At 43.6% G+C, this 23,604-nt stretch overlaps 1 protein-coding gene across 2 annotated transcripts in view; it reads right to left on the reverse strand.

Moving 5' to 3' along the window:
* Positions 1-23,604, reverse strand: part of ACOT7 (acyl-CoA thioesterase 7) — a 204,934-nt gene that overhangs the window by 71,242 nt on the left and 110,088 nt on the right. For both annotated transcript variants that reach the window (XM_030185905.1, XM_030185904.1), the window contains one exon: positions 15,400-15,486. In XM_030185905.1, coding sequence (XP_030041765.1) covers positions 15,400-15,486 — 87 coding nt within the window. The remainder of the gene's footprint in view (positions 1-15,399; positions 15,487-23,604) is intronic.

Here is a 23,604-nt window from a genome sequence, read left to right on the forward strand (position 1 = left end):
TCTGGGACTGATTCGGGGCAAAGTGATAAGGAAGGGTAAAGGGGCATCAGGTAGAAAAATGGAAGGATGGCTTGAGTACCAGAGTAGTTTTTAGAAATCTATGACAGCAATTCTTTAACAGTGCAACTATATTAAGGTATCTAGAGAGTGTATATTCTATATAGAAATCAAACAAAATAAATTTACATAGACATCATATGAACAATACTGGTGCCAGCAGGGTTCCCACGCCTGTTGGTCAACATTTTACAGGACCAGGACACTGTACCAGTGACTTCACAGTGAGAATCCTCAAAGGTAACTTTAAAACCATACAAGAACGTAAGACCTTTGAAGTCAGAATGATTGAATATTTTAACACCCAACAGAAAGGACTTAACAAGGATCTGGGGTTCCTAGCCCATTATAAACCATAAAGCTGTATGTCTCTGTTGATCACCCTCCCCTCACCTATCCACACCCACCCTGTTAGAATATCAATGATATGCTTTGATGTCCCCATGCATACCTCCTACCCACCCCCATCCTCCCACCCTGTCAGACTGTCATAGTAATGCTTGAATGTTTTCACTTATATACACTGTCAGCTAGCACATTTGCTTATTTCCGATCTGAGGAAGAAGGGCAACCTTCGAAAGCTAATCAAGAAATGTATTAAGTTATGTCCAATAAAAAAGGTATCATCTTATTTTCTTTTCCATGTTTTATTTTGTTTGATTTCTATTGATAACCTTAAGAGTGGACTAACACGGCTACCACAGTCCTCTACTATTCTATATAGGAAACTAGAGTCTATGCTCTTTTATGGAATGCTTGTGTAACAGGTAAAAATATGCACCGATAATTTAGGTGCAAACACTTATGCCAGCCATAGAGCTTGCGTGCACACTCATGCCTGAAATGCTGAAAAATGCATGTAAATTATAGCATTCTATCATTTAGATAACGATGTACCCCTGTTCCCTTTAAGCAAAGCGTGAGTGTTCCACCTAAAGTCCTGCCAGTGGGTGATGCTGTTTCATTATCACATTTTCAATAGTGAGGGACAGGCAAGCTCTGCAGGACTCCAGGGAACCTGCCTGTCACTAGTGACTGAAGACACAATATTGAAGCACCTCCCCCCCCTCAACAGAAATGCAGTTGGAGGACTCTTGCTCAGCTTAGAGGAAACACTGCTGTGTACCCTGCCCATGCTCCATCCAGACCCCATCCATGTGTACACCTACCTGTAAAATATGAATTATGTAAGTTATGTACATGCAAATGTTGGCACCACTTTATAGAATCATCCCCTTTATGCTCAATTACAAAGAAAATTCAAGGCTACAAATTTGAAAAGAAAAAAAATCAATGAGCACATATAACCCAGTCCTGCTATCCCAGGTTAGAAGTTGCTCAAGAGGCACTGCATGTTTTTATTATTTACTCACTCTGATCCCGTCAGCTCATCCACTCAGAAACCACACGACACAGAACTGGCACATTTATTAACTTCTTAACTGATGGTTTCCACTGCACTGGTCTTCTTACAGTCAATTGTAATTCATATTGCTTTTCAGGTGATCATCAGCAATAATATATATCTGGGCTAATACACATGCTTAACCTTCATGCCTGTCCTGCAGCTCAGTCAGAATCCAGAACGGATTTCACACTCCCAATGTACTTCAATACCATCTGGGCCAGGATTCCAGTAACTGCATACTCTCTTCGGGCTGCTACCCCGAAGGTCTCACTACCAACCAGGGTAGACTGCAATTCCACCCGAGCCCCGGTTATGGCTGAACTCCCCAATCCACCGAGTTCGGACTCCTCAATTGGTTGATGAAATACAACAGTTTACTGTCCAGGTAATCTACCCACTGGTTACAATGCTACAGGACTTCCCCTTCTCTTGCAGTGGGTCATCTGGCAGGGGAACTAACAGTAACGTCTAACTCCCACACCAGAGCTGGTTACTTCTTCAAGAGGCAGAACCAGAGACAAAACCCTTCCCACAGGGTTTCCCTTTTTATACCCTCTGAGCTCCTCCCGGGTCCTCCAGTCACTGCCCTAGTGATCTGCTACCCAGGGCTCACTCTATCAAGTTCTCAAACAAACCATGGGTTACACACAAAGCAGCAATACAGTTGTGCTGAGAAGAGAAAGTGTGGCCCACCACATAAAGCAAGGTTCAGATGTAATGTGAGGCAAAGAAACCGTAAAGAATGTGTGTTCCAAATTGTCTTTCTATATCACCATTTATCGTTTACCATTAACAATCTATGTTATAAGACAATTTTTCATGCTTGTGTCTATTTTGTTATTTATCTTCATTTGCTTGGATTTGGCTCACAACTTTTTTCAACAATAAGAATAAATTTACCACCATCAACACACCCAAACTACGTCTACCAGTTTCCGATACCCTAAAAATTCTTAGTGTTACCATTGACCGACACCTAACGCTTGAGAATCATGCGAAAAACATTACTAAAAAGATGTTCCATTCAATTTGGAAACTAAAAAGAGTTAGACCATATTTTCCAAGGAATATATTCCGCAACCTGGTACAATCATTGGTACTCAGCCACTTGGGCTACTGTAACTCACTCTACGCCGGCTGTAAAGAGCAAATACTCAAAAAAACTCCAGACAGCTCAAAACACGGCAGCCAGACTAATATTCGGCAAACCAAAATACGAAAGTGCAAAACCCCCACGAGAAAAACTACACTGGCTCCCACTCAAAGAACGCATCATGTTTAAACTCTGTACTTTAGTCCATAAAATCATCCATGGTGACGCCCCAGCCTACATGTCAGACCTGGTGGAGTTTCCACCCAGGAACGCAAAAAAATCGTCTCGCACTTTCCTCAACCTTCATCCACCAAATTGCAAAGGCTTGAAATACAAATCAATGCACGCATCTACCTTTTCCTATACGAGCACGCAGCTCTGGAACGCGTTGCCACGCAACCTGAGAACGGTCTACGAACTGACAAATTTCCGCAAACTATTGAAAACCTCTCTCTTCGACAAGATATACAACAAAGATCAACACATGTAACTGTATAATCTTGGACCTTCCAGAAATGTTTCTTACTATCTCTTGCTTTAATACTATCATTTAACCCAAAATTCTGTTAACAATAAATGTATGTTCCCCGCCAATGCCCATATCCACGATGAATTGTAAGCCACATTGAGCCTGCAAAAAAGTTGGGATAATGTGGGATACAAATGCAATAAATAAATAAATAAATAAATAAACTGTAGCTAAAGGTGAGTTACATTCAGTTATCCTGTTAGTGTAAATAATTGAATGAAATGAGAATCTCAAGTTTATTGTAGCCTGTTGCTCATTTATTGTAATAGAGCAGGTAAAGAAGTGTTTCTTCTAGATCTCCTGTCTGCCATTCATTTTTTAATCTAAGCGTATCTGTGACAAATGAATTAACATTAACACTGATTTATAACAGCGTTTTCAAAGCACTGTTCCGTTTCCTTTCATCTGAGGCAAATTAATCAGAGGAGGACTCTGGGGATCTTGCTGCCAATGATGTGCTATAAATCAAAAAATGATTTGTACACTCCTCTTCACCTAACAGCAGATATAATGAATGAGCAGAGAAGCATTCATTCCTTTAAAAAAAGTCCTTCACAAACTCGCATAACTTTCTGTTTAGACTACAACAGAAACTGAAAAAATGAGAATTAATTTTGGGCTCGAGGCACTAAGAGAGTCAAAATGGAGAACTCCCAGGTGTGTTCTCAAGATATGAACACTGTTTTAACCAGTGCCGTAGCGAGGGCTAACGGCACCCGGGGTGGGTCGCCGCTGCGCACCCCCCCCCCCGGGTGCAGCACGGCGCGACACCCCCCCCCCCCGGACCGCATTGTTACCTGCGGGAGGGCCGATCCGCCCCGAGTGCACATCACTCGGAGCTGCGTCGGCCCCGCTGGTTCCCTACTCTCTCTGCCCCGGAACAGGAAGTAACCTGTTCCGGGGCAGAGAGAGCAGGGAACCAGCGGGGCTGGCACCCCCCCCCCCCCCCCCCCGAGCGCGTGCACCCGGGGCGGACCGCCCCTCCCGCCCCCCCCCCACTTCCTACGCCACTGGTTTTAACATACCCTTTAACCAAGTAGTAGTGAAACATTTGCACAGGTACTGTGAAAATCAGACAGATTCAGTTCATGAATAAGAGACTGCAGAATGAAAAGTTCACTTGTGCTTTATGCAGTCTGCACATTCAATATATATTTCCCTAAATTCTAACTTAGAGAAATAAAGTTGGGCATGAACATGAATGGAGTTTGGATCAGTGGCGTAGCCACAGGTGGGACTGGGTGGGCCAGGGCCCACCCACTTCGGGCTCAGGCCCACCCAACAGCAGCACACATTTACTGGCAGCTGGTGGGGATCCCAAGCTCCGCCAGCTGAAGACCTCTTCCTGATGGTGCTGAAAACGTTGCTCTCCACTTCAGAAGTCTGAGCTTCCTAAGCTGCCGATACTGGCAACTGCGCCTGCTCAGTTTTCAGCGCATGCCTGCTGCAGGCTGCCAAGGTACAGAGCAGTGTTTTCCTGCCAGCTGAGATATTTTTTTAAGTTGGTGGGGGAGGGGGGAGAACACTTGTGCCCACCCACTTCTTGTCTAGGCCCACGCAGAACTTGCTGTCTGGCTACGCCCCTGGTTTGGATGGAGCAAGGGCGCTATTAGCAAGTATGCGCACAGATCATGAAATACTATATACTGAAGATGCAGGCATTTACACTAGCTCTAGGTCTGGTGTAAGTGATCAGGCTATAAATTAAGGTGTATTATCAGCCACTTGTATTTTATAAAGAAACTAGTAAAAAAGGCCCGTTTCTGACACAAATGAAACGGGCGCTAGCAAGGTTTTCCTCGGAGTGTGTATGTTTGGGAGAGTGTATGTGAGAGTGACTGTTTGAGAGTCAGAGTGAAAGTGTGAGTGTGTGTGAGAGAGAGTGAGTCTGGGTGTGAGTGTGTTTGTGAGAGAGTGTGTGTGTGAGAATGAGAGTGTGTGCAAGTGTGTATGTGAGACACAGTGTGAGAGAGAGTGTGTGTGTGTGGGCGAGAGAGAGAGTGTGTGTGAGACACAGATTCTCTGTTTGAGTGAGTGTATGAGACCAAGCGAGTGTGTGAGTGACTGTGTGGCACATAGAGAGTGAATGTGATACAGTGTGAGACAGAGTGTGTGAGAGTGAGAGTCAGAAAGACATTGTATATCAGAGAGAGAGTGTGAGCCGTGCCCTCCCAATCCATGGCCATCTGTCCCCTGGCCCCTCCATTCATCCTTTTCCAGCAATTCCCCTCTCTCCCTGAGCCCTGCCCTCCCAATCAATGCCCATCCATGCTCCTCTGTCCCCTGCCCCCTCCATTCATCCCTTTCCAGCAATTCCCCTCTCTCCCTGAGCCCTGCCCTCCCAATCCATGGCCATCCATGTTTCTCTGTCACCTGCCCCCTCCATTCATCCCTATCCAGCATTTTCCCTCTCTGCCTGAGGCCTGCCCTGCAATCCATATCCATCCATGCCCATCTGTTCCCTCCATTCATCCCTATCCAGCATTTCCCCTCTCCCTGAGTCCTGCCCTTCCAATCCATGCCCATCCATGCTCCTTTGTCACCTGGCCCCTCCATTCATCCCTATCCAGCAATTGCCCTCTCTCCCTGAGGCCTGCCCTGCAATCCATATCCATCCATGCCCATCTGTCTCCTCTATTCATCCCTATCCAGCAATTCCCCTCTCCCTGAGTCCTGCCCTTCCAATCCATGCCCATCCATGCTCCTCTGTCCCCTGCCCCCTCCATTCATCCCTTTCCAGTAATTCCCCTCTCTGCCTGAGGCCTGCCCTGCAATCCATATCCATCCATGCCCATCTGTCCCCTCCATTCATCCCTATCCAGCAATTCCCCTCTCCCTGAGTCCTGCCCTTCCAATCCATGCCCATCCATGCTCCTCTGTCACCTGGCCCCTCCATTCATCCCTATCCAGCAATTCCCCTCTCTCCCTGAGGCCTGCCCTGCAATCCATATCCATCCATGCCCATCTGTCCCCTCCATTCATCCCTATCCAGCAATTCCCCTCTCCCTGAGTCCTGCCCTTCCAATCCATGCCCATCCATGCTCCTCTGTCCCCTGCCCCCTCCATTCATCCCTTTCCAGCAATTCCCCTCTCTCCCTGAGCCCTGCCCTCCCAATCCATGCCCATCCATGCTCCTCTGTCCCCTGCCGCCTCCATTCATCCTTTTCCAGCAAGTCCCCTCTCTCCCTTCCATGACCCCCCCCCCCTCGCATCCATGCTCCTCTCTATCCCATGTCCCAGCCTGGCCCGCCCTCTTCTCCCCCCCCCCCCCTTCGCATCCATGCATCGTTTTGGTTTTTTTTTTTCTTCTTTTTCAATTTACCTCCGTGGCGTTTCCGGCAGCGAAGCGTCAGGGAAGGAGGCGGCGCTCCCGACGTGTAGCTTTCCCTTCGCTGTGTTCCGCCTTATTTTGAAGGCGGAACACAGCGAAGGGAAGGCTAGACGTCGGGAGCGCCGCCTCCTTCCCTGACGTTTCGCTTCCGGATTTGTTTGTTTTGTCGCGTGGGCGGGGCAGAGACGGCTGGCTGGCTGGCTTGAAGGGAGGCTTCACACCACGAATCCACGAACCCTACAGCTTCAGTGACGTCAGATGGCTTCACAGAACGTTGTCCTCATTAGAACGTTCACGGTGCGTTTTATTATATTAGAAGTAGGAGCTTATTTTCTTTAGAGAATAGGCTTTTAATAGCTGCCCTGTTATAAAATTACCCTCAGTGTGTTTTGCTGGGTACCAGCCAATTGCATGGTGATTTCTAAACATTTTATCTACTTATCTACTATAATAAAACGCACCCTCAACGTTCTGAGGACACTGACATCAGTGAAGCCAAGCCCTGACTTCCTTCAAAAAGATTCGAAGGTTCGTGGTGGTGAAGCCACCAAAATCGCTCCGGGCCCCGCCCTCGAGGGCAGAGCAATGGCAGAACAATGAAAGGGGTTGGCAGGGAGGGAGGGAGGCAGGGTGGAAATCGCTCTGGGCCCCGCCCTCGCATCAAACGTCATGACGTTGGAGGCGGAGCAATGGCAGAACAACAAAGGGGTTGGCCAGGGAGGGAGGGGGGTGGCGACGAAATCCTTGCTAGCGCCCGTTTCATTTGCTCTGAAACGGGCCTCTTTTACTAGTATTTAAATAAAAGTAACTTAGAAAAAGTACAGAGAAGGGTAACAAAAATGATAAATGAGGAAAGGCTAAAGTGGCTAGAGCTCTTCAGCTTGGAGAACAGACAGCTTGCGGGAGATATGATAGCGGTCTATAAAATACTGAGTGGAGTGGAACGGGTAGATGTGAATCAATTGTTTACCCTTTCCAAAAATACTAGGATTAGGGAGCATACAATGAAGCCACTAAGTAGTAAAATTAAAACAAGCCGGAGAAAATATTTCTTCGCTCTACGTGTAATTAAACTCTGAAATTTGTTGCTAGAGAATGTGGTAAAAGCAGTTAATTTAGCAGGGTTTAAAAGAGGATTGGAAGTCCATAAGCCATTATTAAGATGGACCTGGGAAAAAAAATCACTGCTTATTTCTAGGACAGGCAGCATAAAACTTGCCGTCCTAGTTTGGCAACACATGTTCTTATGAAACAAGAGATTTTTTGGAATGTGTATGTTGACAACTGAATAAAATTCTTTGAAAAAAACACTTTTTGTATTTTATCAGTGTCAGGCTTGGATGTCTACTTTTGATTCTAGTCAAGAAGCCCTTATTTCAAGATCTACAGTATTTTGGGGGGGAGGAGTCATCAAGTACAATAAATTCTTCTTCACGTTTACAGGAGCACTAGTTTAACAACTGGAATTTTGAAATTTAGTTATTTGAGAACTACACTGTGTGAAATGCATAAACCTTCCTCTCCCATTCACAAAACATTTCTGTTTAGCCTTTGACAAGAAAAAAAAATACATCACAAGTTTCAATTTAGCATTGGTACTAATGTCATAAAACCAAAGGGACACCCTCCTGAATTGCATTATTCTTTTCGCTATTAGGTCTTCATGCTGAAGATTATGAACACGTCCTATATTTAAACTCACAAATGTATTCCGTTTTGAAAAGTGCCTTTTTTAAATTGCTGTCTAGAACCGTGCAATTAAAGACAATAACTGCTTGATAACGAAGGGTTACTATAGTAACCAGTTTTTTTTGTCTTTTTTTTTTTTTGTATTAGCACCACAAAAGGGCACTGACATCAGTTGAAGGTGTTCAGCAGAAAATAAAACTCTGACTAGTTCTGCAAAAATATTCTCTTTTTTTCCCCTTTTTTATGAAAATATGATCTATGGGGGGTTTTTTTTTTTAGACTGACATAGCTGGACCATCCTTCCTCAACTAGATGTTTCAGATTTCATTATATGAATCTGTTTTCCCATCTAAAATTCAATTAAAACACTTTAGAATTAGGGGGGGGGGGTCTATATTGTCCCAGTGCGGGGGATGGGGGCAATGGGGTTAGATATCGGGGGAGGGGGGGTCTGCTTGTGACATTGGTGGGGGAGGTCAATTGATGTCAGGAGGGTCTTTGCTTGTGATTTTGGGGGAGGGGAGGGGGAGGAGGAGATGTATATTGGGGGAAGGAGGCTGGTATCATGGGGACCAGTAACGTCAGGATTTACAGCTGCCCTACAACAGACACTTAGATATGCTGCAGAGTAGGTGAAAATTCCAGTGTCCAAGTTTCCCAATGCAAATGTGGATTACTCTGTGCGACAAAGAATGCACATCTGTATTGTCTCAGCCAGGCCACTCCCTCTGACTGCCCCTCTGTAGGGGTATCCACTGTATCTCACCTTTTGTAGGCCTGAGGCATGGGTAGGCCTACACCTTCACACATTCCCTTCTCATTTAGACTAGTCAGGTTCTCCATGTCTGAAAGATCACTGTTCGAAAATGGCATTTAAGTGTTTGGGTCTCTTCAGATGTTTAAATGCTGCCACTCAGACATGGAGATGCTTCTAAAACAATGGCCACAGGATATCTAGATTTTCAGAATGAAAGATGACTCCTGAGGAAATTAAAAAGCCATTGGATAGGAGGCAATGTCCTTTTGTGGGAACTGGTTAAAAGATGGAAAACAGAAAGCAGGGTTATATGGACAAATCTCTCAATGGAGGAAGGTGAATAACAGTGTGCCACGGGGATCTGTATTAGGCCTGTCACTTCTCAACATGTTTACAAATGAACTGGAAATGGGAACATTGAGTGAAGTGATCAAATTAACAGGTGACACAAAATTATTTAAAGTTGTTAAACCACATGTAGGCTGTGAGAAATTACAAGAGGATTTTGGCAGACTAAAAGAGTGGAAATTAAAATAGCACATAAGATTTGATGTGGACAAGTGCAAGTGATAAACATTGGGAAGAAAAACCCAAATGATAGTTACATGATCCTAGATTCCACATTAGGAGTCACCAAAAGCAAAAAGATATGTGTCATCAAGGGCAATATGTTGAAATCTGCTCAGTGGGCAGTGGCGGCCAAAAATGAATATTAAGGATTATGAGGAAAGGAATAGAGAATAAAACGAAGAGTATCATAATGTCTCTGTATTGCTCCATGGTATGATTGCACCTTGAGTATTGTGTGCAATTCTGGCCACCACAATAGAGAATAACACAGGGAACAAAGTTTGTCCCCATCCCGTCCCCGCTCTGTCTCTGTCCCCATCTGCAGAAACTTCGAATACTTATGATTTTATATTTAAATCTTTTTATTAAAGTACTAGTAACGAAGGCCCGTTTCAAATCGCAATGAAACGGGCGCTAGCAAGGCTCCCCTCCGTCCCTTTGTGTCTCCGTGTGTCGCCGGCCCCCCCTGCAGCCTCTGTGCGAATGTGCTGTCACCCTGGCCCTTTTGGCACGCCCCCCCAGCGTCCGTGACCATTCCCTTCCCCCCGATGTGTGTGTTGCCAGTGCACCCCCTTCCACCCCCACCGATGTCCTGCCGGCGCTCCCCCCTCTCCGAAGGCCCCCCCACCCCATTGACCTGCCGAAACAGAAGATTTTAGCGTCATGTGAATGCCCCTGCAGTAGGAACCAATAGAGTAACATGTGCCCCGCCCTCGACGTCATCGCGTTTTGACGCGAGGGCGGAGCAGAGCTACAGTGCAGTACAACGTTGGAGCTGAGAATGTGCTCCGCCCTCAACGTCATAATGTTTGACGCGAGGGCGGGGCCCACAGACTGTGATTTTGTGTGGCTTCAGAGCTTCGAACTTACGAACCTGGCTTCAGTGACGTCAGTGCAAATAGAACGTTGAGGGTGAGTTTTATATATATAGATAAAATGGAGCAACAATCTATGCAACTGTTTATAAATCACAAATAGAAAAACATAACGATGAGCAACTATAACAACACCCCCTACCCTTCCAACCCCAATAACTGACTTCTACTACCCAAAGGAACCCTAATCCACCCTGTTAAAATGTTTAAGGGTACAAAATACAACCCGTTCTGTATGCCCTAGTTGGGGAGAAATATGCCCCATGAAGCACTGTTATGATTTTTTAAATCTGTGGATGAATAATAAGTCATCAACAATCTCAGAATTCAGTCTAGCTCTCCTGTCTTCCACAGTCCTTCCTGCAATAGAAAATGTCTTCTCAAAAGATGTCCTGGCAGCAGGAATAAACAGGATCCCTATGCAAGGTTTGCCAGTCGTGGCCAGCACTTTTGCTTGTTTTTCTAAACATTGTTGTCTGCATCACTTGAACATAAATAACTGTCCAATTCATTAACAGCCTTCAAAGTAGAGAATGATAAGCAACCATAACCTTTACCAGTAATGGAATTGAGGCTATGGGCCTATAATTTGAGACCTCACTCAGGCTGCATTGAGGATTTTTAGGGATAGGGGTTAAGATTATTTTTTTTCTGAAGGCAAAGTCCATAAACCCTTATTAGGACAGACCAGGGATAAGCAGTATGAAATCTTTGTACTTTTTGGAATTCTCACCTGGATTGACCAATGTTAAAAACAGGATACTGGTCTAGACGGCCGGTTGGTCTGATCCAGTAAGGCAAGTCTTATATTCTTATAAGTTTGATTCTGGCTCTGCCTACTCTCCATCCCTATGAACACCTGCACTTATATCGCTTAAAGGAAGGTGCTGTTTCTGTGCACCTCCTGTTTATGCACATATGCCCCAAGCAATTTCATAATAGCTATTTTTTTTACATGTAAAACATGTTTTAAATGTGGAACATGATTTAGAAAATTACCTTCATAATGGGTAGTCCTTACTCATTGCAGCTTACAATCTATTCAAGACAGATTGAGAAGAAATATAGATTAAAAAAAACAAATTTGAGGCTTTGAAAAGTGAAACAACGATTGGCAGAGCTAGACCCAATAGATGCCAGGTGGGATTAAATAAGAATGGGGCAACTTTATTTGAGTGGAAATAGTGAAGTATATGGGACTCTAGAAAGAGAATGATTAGAAGGGGCTCACTCAAGTTGCAAGAAACCAGAGTTCTGCCCCAGAAACAATCTATAAAAAAAGAAGTAAAACTGGTAAGGAGTAGAGGAATGCTAGAACCTTACTGTATTCAAGTATTTTACTTTAAAGCTTTAATATTAAGTATGCCATATAGGAGGGAATTCTATAAATATGGCCTAAAGTTACGCACTTATTCCGTGGCCAAATTTCGGCGAGGAAATGCGTTCTACTGGAAGCAAGACGTTGAAACACGACTGAAATGGCAGATCAATACAGATATACACTTATACGCCTAGTTATAAAATAGCGCACGTGTATTCATGTGCAGCTGCAAAGGGGGTGTTCCCATGGGAGAAGCATGGGCGGGCTGGGGCATTCAAGAAAACTGCATGCAGTATTATACAATACCATGGATGCACACCTAACTTGCACGCCAGGATTTACACCTGGTTTCAGTTGGTATAAGTCCTTGCTTCTAAAATGGAATGTACATAATTTTTTGAGAAATAAAATTCATTTTATCACATGAGATCAGTAAAACTGGTCTTTTATAGAGATGCATAAGATTTCTTGATGCAACAAGGAGGGAAGACTGGGAGAGAAGTCTCTTTTCTTCCAAGTCTCCCTAAAGTTTTACAACCCAAATGCTTACATTTATACCCTCAACCACATATGAGGTAATTAATCCATTTACACAGAATTCCACAGCATCAGCAAGATATCTTTTTAGAATGCTGAACTTAATCCAAGCAAATATGCTAAAAGTCTAAAGTATAAGGGTGTAGTACAAACAAAATGCACGTTTCATAGCATTTCTCAACTACTTTTAATAACAGTAAACATTTATAACCTGTTCTCTTTCGTTAAACACAGAGTATGCTTTACTTTTCCAAAAGAAGACATCTACCACAAACACTGGTCAGTTTCAGACCTTCTTTAACCTCTCTTATCTAAAGGCCTTTCTTTGTCAATATAGATAAAGAGGTCTGAGGTAACAATGACTTCTATTTGGCCTTCTCCTAGTCAGTGGAATCTGTTAAGCTACACTTTGTCAATATCTCACTTGAAGACAATTTCTAACAATTTTTAAAGACATAAATGTTAACTCTAACTTTCCCAGTTCCACATGCTATTCTATAAAGAGTGCTCATCCTGGAGTGTCCCTTATAGAAAAGTGCTGGGCAATATTTACTGAATCCAACCCATAATGTCATTCAAGAACTGGTAAGATATTTAAGTAAAAAAAAATTAATAATAATCTGTGAGGCTCCTTTACATATTTAAAGGGCCTCACTATAGTCTGATATTTAATACCAAGAGAAACACCTCTCTTGACTGCCTAAGCAACAAAAGGTGGCACACATTCAAATTGCATCCTTTAGCAGAAAGTCATGACCTTCTATAACTTTACAAAATGTATGTGTAGGTACATTAAACAAGCTGAGAAATCCATGCATACCACATACCAGATTTAAATCTGGGTGTGTACTTTCTGTGGGTAATTTTCAAAGTATGCACATACTTTCCCTTAGAAAATTGGTATAATTTATGCATATCAGACAGAGAGAGACAATGCTGAAGGAAGGAAGAAAGATTCTTTGGTAGAGAGGGAATGGAAGGAAGGGAGAGATTGCCTTGAGGGGGAAGGAAGAAAAGGAATAGAGATGCACCTGGAGGGGCAAAGGAGGAAGGGGATAGAGTGAAAGAGCAAAAGAGTACCTAAAAATGTTTTGTGGGCATCTGCTAATTTTCATTTACTTAATTTTTACATTTAGAACAACAGAACGCCATCTTTTTAGAAAAAGAAAAATGTTATTACTTGCTTTTTAAAGCACCAAAAAAATTATGTTTTACCTGATAATTTTCTTTCCTTTAGTCACAAAAGATGTCCATCTACCAGCAGGTGGAGATGGAGAGCGCTGAATTGTACTGTCTTATGGGACGGAATGCTCCCTGGCTAGTCAGTAATTCTCATAACAAAGCAGATAGAAACAGAAGTAGAACATTTCTCCTTCCTCACTGGGCAAAACAGATAAACCAAGAACTGCAGTCACGTTACACAGAGTACAACAGACCATCTAAAATGGAAAAATGCAGCAATACAAGATGAATAGAGAACAGATTGGAACTGCTAGCTCTATATTCATCTGCTGTGACTAAAGGAAAAATAAATATCTGGTGAAACATTTATTTTTCGTTCTTAGCGTTAGCAGCAGATGAATCCAGAGACTTGTGAGATGTAGCAAAGCAGTCCTGAAATAGGGTGGGAAACTGAAGCGCCTGCGGCTAGCACCCATACTCCAAAGGATGCATCCGCCCAAGCGTAAACACACTCCAATGGATGCAGGCAAAAGAGCTGAAACATCACAATGAAAGAATTCAGAGAAGGAATGCAGGGAGATCATGCTGTCACCCTACACTTGTTCTCCAGGGATCACAACTGTGAAGGCAGAACACCTGCGGAAGAGCTGGGTCAGACAAAGCAGGCAGCGCGGTCCCAGACCACATATCAAAATGGCCACTGGCCAACTGCCCAGGTCCTGATGCATCGCATGCCTCACTGTGCAGGAAACCATTGTGGCCTCAGTGCTCCCATGCTCCCCTGACATCAGGGAGTCAGCACAGCCTTTCGAGCCCAGCCCGCTGCTGCTCTCCGCTGAGTATAATAGGAGCATCGCTCAACGGTCCAGGAGCCCTAAATTAGTACTGCAAATACTTCGCAGCCCCAACGAGAAGAAGGATTTTCAAGGCATATTCACCCACAGCGCCAGTCGTCAGGAGCCCCACAGAAGGAACCTAATACGCCTTCAAATATCTTCAGGGACTGACCCCCCTCCAAAGCCCACAACTTGAAAACCAGAAAGCCTCTGGCAGCCAAGCTATAGCAAATAAACTGACCAGAATTAACTGCCCACTAGCTGCCCTTTTTTTTTTTTAAGCTGAGCTAGTGAGGAAGGAGAGGGGAGGCAGGGCTGGAGGGGGGTACAGGGTGGGGGAGGGATCTGGTGGGACCAGGTGTACCCCCTAAAGACAGCACTGCTCATCCGCATACCGCAAGCTACACTGAACTGAGGACCAGAACAGGAGCTAGCATCAGAGGAAGTCGGGAGCATGGGAGAAACCATCCATCCGCCTGCTGGAAATAGAGAATACTGACCAGGGAGAATTCCGTTCCACAGTTTTAGGATGAGCTTTTTAAAGTTATCACCTGAGTTCTCATATTTAAACAAAAGTATAGTTGTCATTTTATGGAGCTACTATTTTTAATGCAGCTAAAATTAAACATGCAGATATTCCTTTTACGGATCCATTTTTATCAGCACAGAACATTCTAGACTAGCAATTTAAAACAGGATTTAAGAGGATGCGATTTAAATCTAATTCATCCTGCTTCCCAACTCGTGATTTAAATCGATTTTGTTTAAATAAGGTCTGACAGAATCACAGCTTTTCATTTTTCAGCACTGTCTAAATATAACCTGATTTTAGTGGTGTTAAAATACAAGAATTCATTAGCATTTAAAAATTGAAAAATACTACACATAGGCATTTTGTGTTTTGAGCCAGTGCCTTTTTCCCCACTTATAACAAACTCGTGCTCACCAGTTTTAGCTAGGAATTTAAGGTGTTATAAGGAATTTGCAATAGCAGAAACACATGTTATATACCTGATATAAGTGAGTAGGATTCTTCTAAATGTTACTTCCTCCAGTAGGGCTGTGCTTTCATTGGTTAAATAACGTTTAGCAGCTGATAACAGAAACGATTAGGTGATCCTTTGTTTAAATTCCAGGTAGAACTCCAGTTTCTTCCATAAAAATTACTTAAAATCTGAAAAAGAAGCTCCTTAAAAACTAGTGTAATTACGTACCTCCATGTGCAAAGCCGTGAGGAGTACAGTCTGATGGCCCCACCAGATGGATTAAGCTAGACTGGCTATACCCAACAGTATGTGGCTCTAGAATTAAACAAGTAAAAATGCAATTACAATCAAACAATATAAAACAGAATGAACCACTGACAGAGAAGTTCTAGTGCAATGGGAATTTATTAACCCTTTTACCCCACAGTCAGAGAAGAGTTAAAATGTCTTAGAAAACAAGGCTCTTAACGAAAGAACTTTTGCAAATAACTAAGGGGCTTGTTTACTAAGATGCACCAAGCAGTTAGCATGAGTTTTAAAGTGCACTAACCATTACCACAGACCCCGCTAATGGCTACTTTACTAAAAATCCTGCGCTAGATGGGCAAGATATGGATAGGCATTGGATGTGGATTGCACACTGAACTTACTGAATGACAATTAATGATTGCTGTCACTTGTGCAGTTAGTGCAAATGCATTTAATGTCTCCTCAATAAGGGGCGTTAACTGTATCCATGCTAACTGTAAATGGTCTTAATGTGTAGTAAAGGACTTTTCTGTGCGGTAACTGCAGGGAACATGCTGGACATGTCCCCTACAGTTATCACACATTCTTTGCACTTACAGTGCGTTAATTTTGGCTGTTAATGCGTAGTTAAGTGAAAACATCTTATTGCACTTCAGTATACAGGCCCCTAAAATTATCAATGGTACTCAGTTGTTTTCTCTATATAAAACCACTAAAAGTCCAAAGAATATCAAAGGGAACAACTGTCACTCCTCAATAGTATAGTAAAACAGCAAAGGGAGTAGACAAACCTGAACAAATTTTACAAAAATTATAACATATCACGTGGTGAGAGATGAAAGGTTAAATTACCAGAAAGCCCAAAAATGCTTTACTAGGAAAAGTAAGACAAGAGACATCATAGAGGAAATCGAATAGGCTATACATAAGACCTTGCTGAAACTCAGGCAAGACGGAGACAACATGATACTGATTGCTTCTCATTGGCCATGACAGATATGGTTCTCTCTTCTTCTGGAGTTATCTTCAGAAGATCCGTGGAGATTGGACTGTTTTCCAACCCTAGTCACGCAGAATGAGGGGTCCCTTCTGCATCCCAACCTCCAATCTCTGACCCTCACAGCTTAGATGTTGAGAGCGTAAAATCCCTCAGATTGCCTGAGAGTGTCTCCAGTATCTTGCGTGCTTCCATTCAAGACTCCACTAAGAAGTGTTACACTTTTAGATGGAGAAGGTTTGCTGTCTGGTGTGAGGGCAGGGCCTTAGATCCCATGCTCGATTTTAAGGAGGTACTTTGTCAAACGCCTTCTGAAAATCCAGATACACAATATCAACCGGCTCACCTTTATCCACATGTTTGTTCACCCCTTCAAAGAAATGTAGTAGATTGGTGAGGCAAGATTTCCCTTCACTAAATCCATGTTGACTTTGTCTCATTAATCCATGCTTTTGAATATGCTCTGTAATTTTATTGTTAATAGTCTCTACCATTTTGCCAGGCACCGATGTCAGACTCACCGGTCTATAATTTCCCGGATCTCCTCTGGAACCTTTTAAAAAAAAAATCGGCGCTACATTGGCCACCCTCCAATTTTCCAGTAGCACGCTCGATTTTTAAGGATAAATTACATATTATTAACAATAGCTCCGCAAGCTCATTTTTCAGTTCTATCAGTACTCTGGGATGAATACCATCCAGTCCAGGAGATTTCCTACTCTTCAGTTTGTAGATCTGCCCCATTACATCCTCCAGGTTTACAGAGAATTCACTAAGTTTCTCCGACTCGTCAGCTTCGAATACCATTTCCGGCACCAGTATCCCACCTAAATTTTCCTTGGTGAAGACCGAAGCAAAGAATTCATTTAATCTCTCCGCTACAGCTTTGTCTTCCCTGATCACCCCTTTTACTCCTCGGTCATCTAGCGGTCCAACTGATTCTTTTGCTGGCTTCTTGCTTTTAAGTACATAAGTACATAAGTAGTGCCATACTGGGAAAGACCAAAGGTCCATCTAGCCCAGCATCCTGTCACCGACAGTGGCCAATCCAGGTCAAGGGCACCTGGCACGCTCCCCAAACGTAAAAACATTCCAGACAAGTTATACCTAAAAATGAGGAATTTTTCCAGTCCATTTAATAGCGGTCTATGGACTTGTCCTTTAGGAATCTATCTAACCCCTTTTTAAACTCCGTCAAGCTAACCGCCCGTACCACGTTCTCCGGCAATGAATTCCAGAGTCTAATTACACGTTGGGTGAAGAAAAATTTTCTCCGATTCGTTTTAAATTTACCACACTGTAGCTTCAACTCATGCCCTCTAGTCCTAGTATTTTTGGATAGCGTGAACAGTCGCTTCACATCCACCCGATCCATTCCACTCATTATTTTATACACTTCTATCATATCTCCCCTCAGCCGTCTCTTCTCCAAGCTGAAAAGCCCTAGCCTTCTCAGCCTCTCTTCATAGGAAAGTCGTCCCATCCCCACTATCATTTTCGTCGCCCTTCGCTGTACCTTTTCCAATTCTACTATATCTTTTTTGAGATACGGAGACCAGTACTGAACACAATACTCCAGGTGCGGTCGCACCATGGAGCGATACAACGGCATTATAACATCCGCACACCTGGACTCCATACCCTTCTTAATAACACCCAACATTCTATTCGCTTTCCTAGCCGCAGCAGCACACTGAGCAGAAGGTTTCAGCGTATCATCGACGACGACACCCAGATCCCTTTCTTGATCCGTAACTCCTAACGCGGAACCTTGCAAGACGTAGCTATAATTCGGGTTCCTCTTACCCACATGCATCACTTTGCACTTGTCAACATTGAACTTCATCTGCCACTTGCACGCCCATTCTCCCAGTCTCACAAGGTCCTCCTGTAATCGTTCACATTCCTCCTGCGACTTGACGACCCTGAATAATTTTGTGTCATCGGCGAATTTAATTACCTCACTAGTTATTCCCATCTCTAGGTCATTTATAAATACATTAAAAAGCAACGGACCCAGCACAGACCCCTGCGGGACCCCACTAACTACCCTCCTCCACTGAGAATACTGGCCACGCAATCCTACTCTCTGCTTCCTATCTTTCAACCAGTTCTTAATCCATAATAATACCCTACCTCCGATTCCATGACTCTGCAATTTCTTCAGGAGTCTTTCGTGCGGCACTTTGTCAAACGCCTTCTGAAAATCCAGATATACAATATCAACCGGCTCCCCATTGTCCACATGTTTGCTTACCCCCTCGAAAAAATGCATTAGATTGGTGAGGCAAGACTTCCCTTCACTAAATCCGTGCTGACTTTGTCTCATCAGTCCATGTTTTTGTATATGCTTTTGTATATGTTTTTGCCTCCAACACAATCTTTTTTTTAAGTCCCTCTTAGCCTTCCTTATCAGCGCTTTGCATTTGACTTGACATTCCTTATGCTGTTCCTTATTATTTTCAGGCGGTTCCTTCTTCCATTTTCTGAAGGATTTTCTTTTAGCTCTAATAGCTTCCTTCACCTCACTTTTTAACCACGCCAGCTGTCGTTTGGTCTTCCGTCCTCCTTTTCTAATATGCGGAATATATTTGGCTTGGGCTTCCAGGATGGTGTTTTCGAACAGCATCCACGCCTGATGTAAATTTTTGACCCTCGCAGCCGCTCGTCTAAGTTTTTTTTTCACCGTTATTCTCATTTTATCATAGTCTCCTTTTTTAAAGTTAAACGTTAACATATTTGATTTCCTATGTATATTTACTTCAAAGCTAATATCAAATCCGATCATATTATGATCACAGTTATCAAGCGGCCCCAGCACCATTACCTCCCGCACCAGATCATGCGCTCCACTAAGGACTAGGTCTAGAAGTTTTTTCTTCTCTCGTTGGCTCCTGTACCAGCTGCTCCATAAAGCTATTCTTGATTTCACAAAGGAATTTTACCTCCCTAGCGTGCCCTGATGTTACATTTACCCAGTCAATATCGGGGTAATTTAAATCACCCATTATTATTTTGTTGCCCAGTTTGTTTGCGTCCCTAATTTCCTTTAACATTTCTGCATCCGTCTGTTTATCCTGGCCAGGCGGACAGTAGTACACTCCTATCACTATCCTTTTCCCCTTTACACATGGAATTTCAATCCACAGTGATTCCAAGAAGTGTTTTGTTTCCTGCAGAATTTTCAATCTATTTGATTCAAGGCTCTCCTTAATATACAATGCTACCCCTCCATCAATTCGATCCACCCTATCACTATGATATAATTTGTACCCCGGTATGGCAGTATCCCACTGGTTATCCTCCTTCCACCATGTCTCAGAGATGCCTATTATATCTAATTTTTCATTTAGTGCAATATATTCTAACTCTCCCATTTTATTTCTTAGGCTCCTGGCATTCGCATATAGACATTTCAAACTATGTTTGTTGTTCCTATTTATATCATGCTTAGTACTTGACAGTATTAATTTGCAATCTTTTGTCTGATTTCTATTTTTATTTAAGGACACCTGATCTACTACAGTCTCTTTTGCAACCTCACTATCAGGATACCCTATCTTCCCTGTTTTGGTGATATCTTTGAACAATATCTTATCCCGAACTATGCGCTTTTGAGTGACTGTTGGCCTTCCCCCCGTTTCTAGTTTAAAAGCTGCTCTACCTCCTTTTTAAATGCCGATGCCAGCAGCCTGATCCCACACTTATTATGTGACAAAATAGAATATTTTCCCTTCTTCCATTTGCAAACTCATATGTGTCCCAGAGAGAGAGAGAGAGAGAGAGAGAGAGAGAGTACGTGTCTGTATCTGTCTATTTATGTGAACAGTCAGATAAATGGATGGAGCTTCCTCAATAGGTACTTTTGCATAGGCATAATGCCCCTAAAAATGAAAACAAATGATGCCAGGTTTGGCCACACCCACTCCCTGCTCAACCTGTCTTCCTCAAGACCCTCATTTAACTTACCTCATAGTCATAGGATTTAAATGGAGCAAGAGTGATCCCCAGTTGCTCCTACCCTGCTGGTGCCATATCTAAAATGGCAGTAGTGTCATAATCTAACCCCAAATATGTTTCTATTTTGTCAGTGCCATTTTGAAATATGCAACCAATGGCACAAGAGCAACTAGATACATTTCATGTCTCAATTCCAACCTATGGCTACAGGATACATTAAGAGTAGTAAAAAGGAATGGCTCCTAGCTTGGGAGCATAATTTAGAAACAGAGGCACTACTCCAAACAAAATGAAAAAGGAATTAAATGTTACCTGTTTTTCTTTCTTTTAGAAAATGAATGCATTAGGAAATTTGGTGACATGTCTTATTTTGTTTTAAATGAAATTACATAATAGTGCAGTATAAAGCCTTGGTCAACCTTTAGGTCAGACATATCCACTCAGCCACTTTAATATTCTGGAAAACACTGCAGACAAAGAGGCACATTTTCAAAGCACTTAGACTTACAAAGTTCCATAGTAACATACGGAACATAAGTCTAAGTGCTTTGAAAATGACCACCAAATTAACATAAAAGACATAAATCTTGTATTTTTCTGCTCCAGAAAGGAGTTCTAGTATCCTTACCTGCCCTCAAGAAAACTGGAGTCTTTGTATGATGTGATACTTCTTATTGAACCAACAGTAGCAACAACAACAACAAACAAGACACAGTGTACATGAGCTTTTGAGACCTAGGTGATCACCATCAAATCTTTTTCTTGGTCCAATGAAAGATAGAACAGCCCATAAAGATTCCGCATCATAAACAAATACAGAAATGACTGAAGCTGAAAGGAAGTATAACAAAGCCTGTACACTGAATTTACAGATGGGGCAAAAGTGAATACAATTCTGAGCCATACTGATAAAGCAACTGAAAGCTAAGGACAACAGACAATAAATAACATTTTTCACAGCAAAGAAAGGAACATCCACAATGTAACATACAGATAATTTAACCTGTTCATCTATGGGCTATTGAAACAGACTTCTTAATAATTCAAGTATGAGGAATTTATAAGAGCATGGATAGCCAGAAAATACTTTTGTTTGGTTTATCCTGCCTTTGCAGGGTATCTTTCCACAATACATCTATCTGGACTTTCTCTGATAGCCTGCAGTAGCTTTTCCTAAGTAACCCACGATACCTTCCACATATAAGCCAAGGACTGCCACAATTTATCTAAGTAAATACAGCAGGTTATCACTTCTATCGGTGTAACAAATACAACTCTTTGGTCAATAATATCATCTTGCCACAAGAGCCGTTAACTATTTCTCTCTCGTATGGCATGTGAGAGAGACCATTTCTATCCTAGTCTGTTCGAACAGCTGAATCAGTCATCATAATCTGATCCAGAATATTCTTCTGAGTGCCAACCACAAAGTCGAGCTCCGTGGAAGAAACAAAATCTACCAATCAGGGCCGCCGAGAGCCAGAGCCGGGCCCGGGACAAGGCCGCCCCCGGGCCCCCCCCCCCACCCCACCCGAGGTCATCGTTGCCGCTGGGCCCCCCACTCGAGGTCGCCGGGCCCCCCCTCCACCCGCTTCCGGGCCCTGAACTAACCTTAAACGCCTCCTTCCTTTCCTTTCACCACCTTCACGGCAAGCAGCAGCAGGGCAGACCTCTCCTTCCTTCCGTGCTCCGCTCTCGCGGACATTACGTCAGGCGAGGGCGGGACACAGAAGGAAGGAGTGGCCTGCCCTGCTGCTGCTTGCTGCGAAGGTGGTGAAAGGAAAGGAAGGAGGCGTTTAAGGTTAGTTAGTTCGGGAGCGACGGCGGGCATGCCTGACTGCGGTGGCGCCGGGCCCCCTCCAGAGGCCCGGGCCTGGGGACTTTTGTCCCCCCCTCTCGGCGGCCCTGCTACCAATACAAGGAAAACGACTCTTCTCATGCAATTAACCTATGAAATCCTTATGAAATAACTTAAATTATGAAAGAGTAACCTTCTTCATATGACTTTTCATCAGTACAGATACTCATGCATTACTACCATCAGTCAATAAGAATTTACATCTTACCATGAGCTTGTCTATCTGAAGCATATAGGATTTAAAAAAAGAATGAAAACAGTTAAATAAGACAAAAGAAGACCTTGTAGTTTTGTCCTCTCAAAATGATTTTATGGATATGTTAGTAACATGAATTGGATCATATACATTAGGCTTGATTCACTAAAGGGATAATTCTATAAAATGGCACCTCAATCTGGATGCCCCAATGCCATGCACTTAGCACCAATCCTAATGGCATCTTAGCGCCAAGATTCTGTTATAGAATAACTAGCCTTTGAGCCCGTAAAAACGGGCTATTATAGGAAGGGGGGGTTGAAGGGCCCGCCCCGCCGCCGAGTTTGCCGCTGCCCCCCCCCCCCCCCCCCCCCGAGCCGTCACCACCCACCTTCCACCCGGCCGGGCCCTCGCTCCGCTATTGAAACAGCGAGGGTCCGGGAACGCAGCACTGAGCTCTGCTGAGCTGCCGACGTCGGCCTTCCTTCTTCTTCTCTGCCTGTCCCGCCCTCGTGTGACGTAACGTCGTCGAGGGCGGGACAGAGGCAGAGAAGAAGAAGGAAGGGGCGAGGTCGGCAGCTCAGCAGAGCTCAGTGCTGCGTTCCCGGACCCTCGCTGTTTCAATAGTGGAGCGAGGGCCCGACCGGGTAGAAGGTGGGTGGCGGCGGCGACTCGGGTGGGGGGAGCGTTAGACGGCGGTGTCCCTCCCTCAGAAATGCGCAGTACAGACCCTCTGTGTTCCGCCCCCCGTCATCACGTATTGACGCGGGGGCGGGGCAGAGAAGGTCTCTACTGCGCATTTGCGAGTGAGTACGGTCACTCGCCGTTTATATGTTTGATAGCATAAGGTCGGCATTGGAATGCCCATGTGTAGGTGCATCTGTCTATGCCATGTCAATGGCAGGAAAAGTTGGTGTACCTAGGTATGCCAATTGATGCATGTAGCTTATAGTGTTCTAGATACTAGGAATGGGCCACCCATGCTCTGCACATGCCTATGCCCCCTTTACAGTTAGACATTACCTTATAAAATAGTGCCTAGTGCACACTGGGGTCCTTTTACTAAGGTGTGCCAGTAAAAATGGCCACATCTTTATGTTTTTTTGTAATAACCACATTCTAATTTCCCTATTAGCGTCTGCTCACTACCACGGGAGCCCTTATCGCCACTTA

Source organism: Microcaecilia unicolor, chromosome 13, assembly GCF_901765095.1.
Source record: "Microcaecilia unicolor chromosome 13, aMicUni1.1, whole genome shotgun sequence".
Taxonomy (NCBI): Eukaryota; Metazoa; Chordata; class Amphibia; order Gymnophiona; family Siphonopidae; genus Microcaecilia; species Microcaecilia unicolor.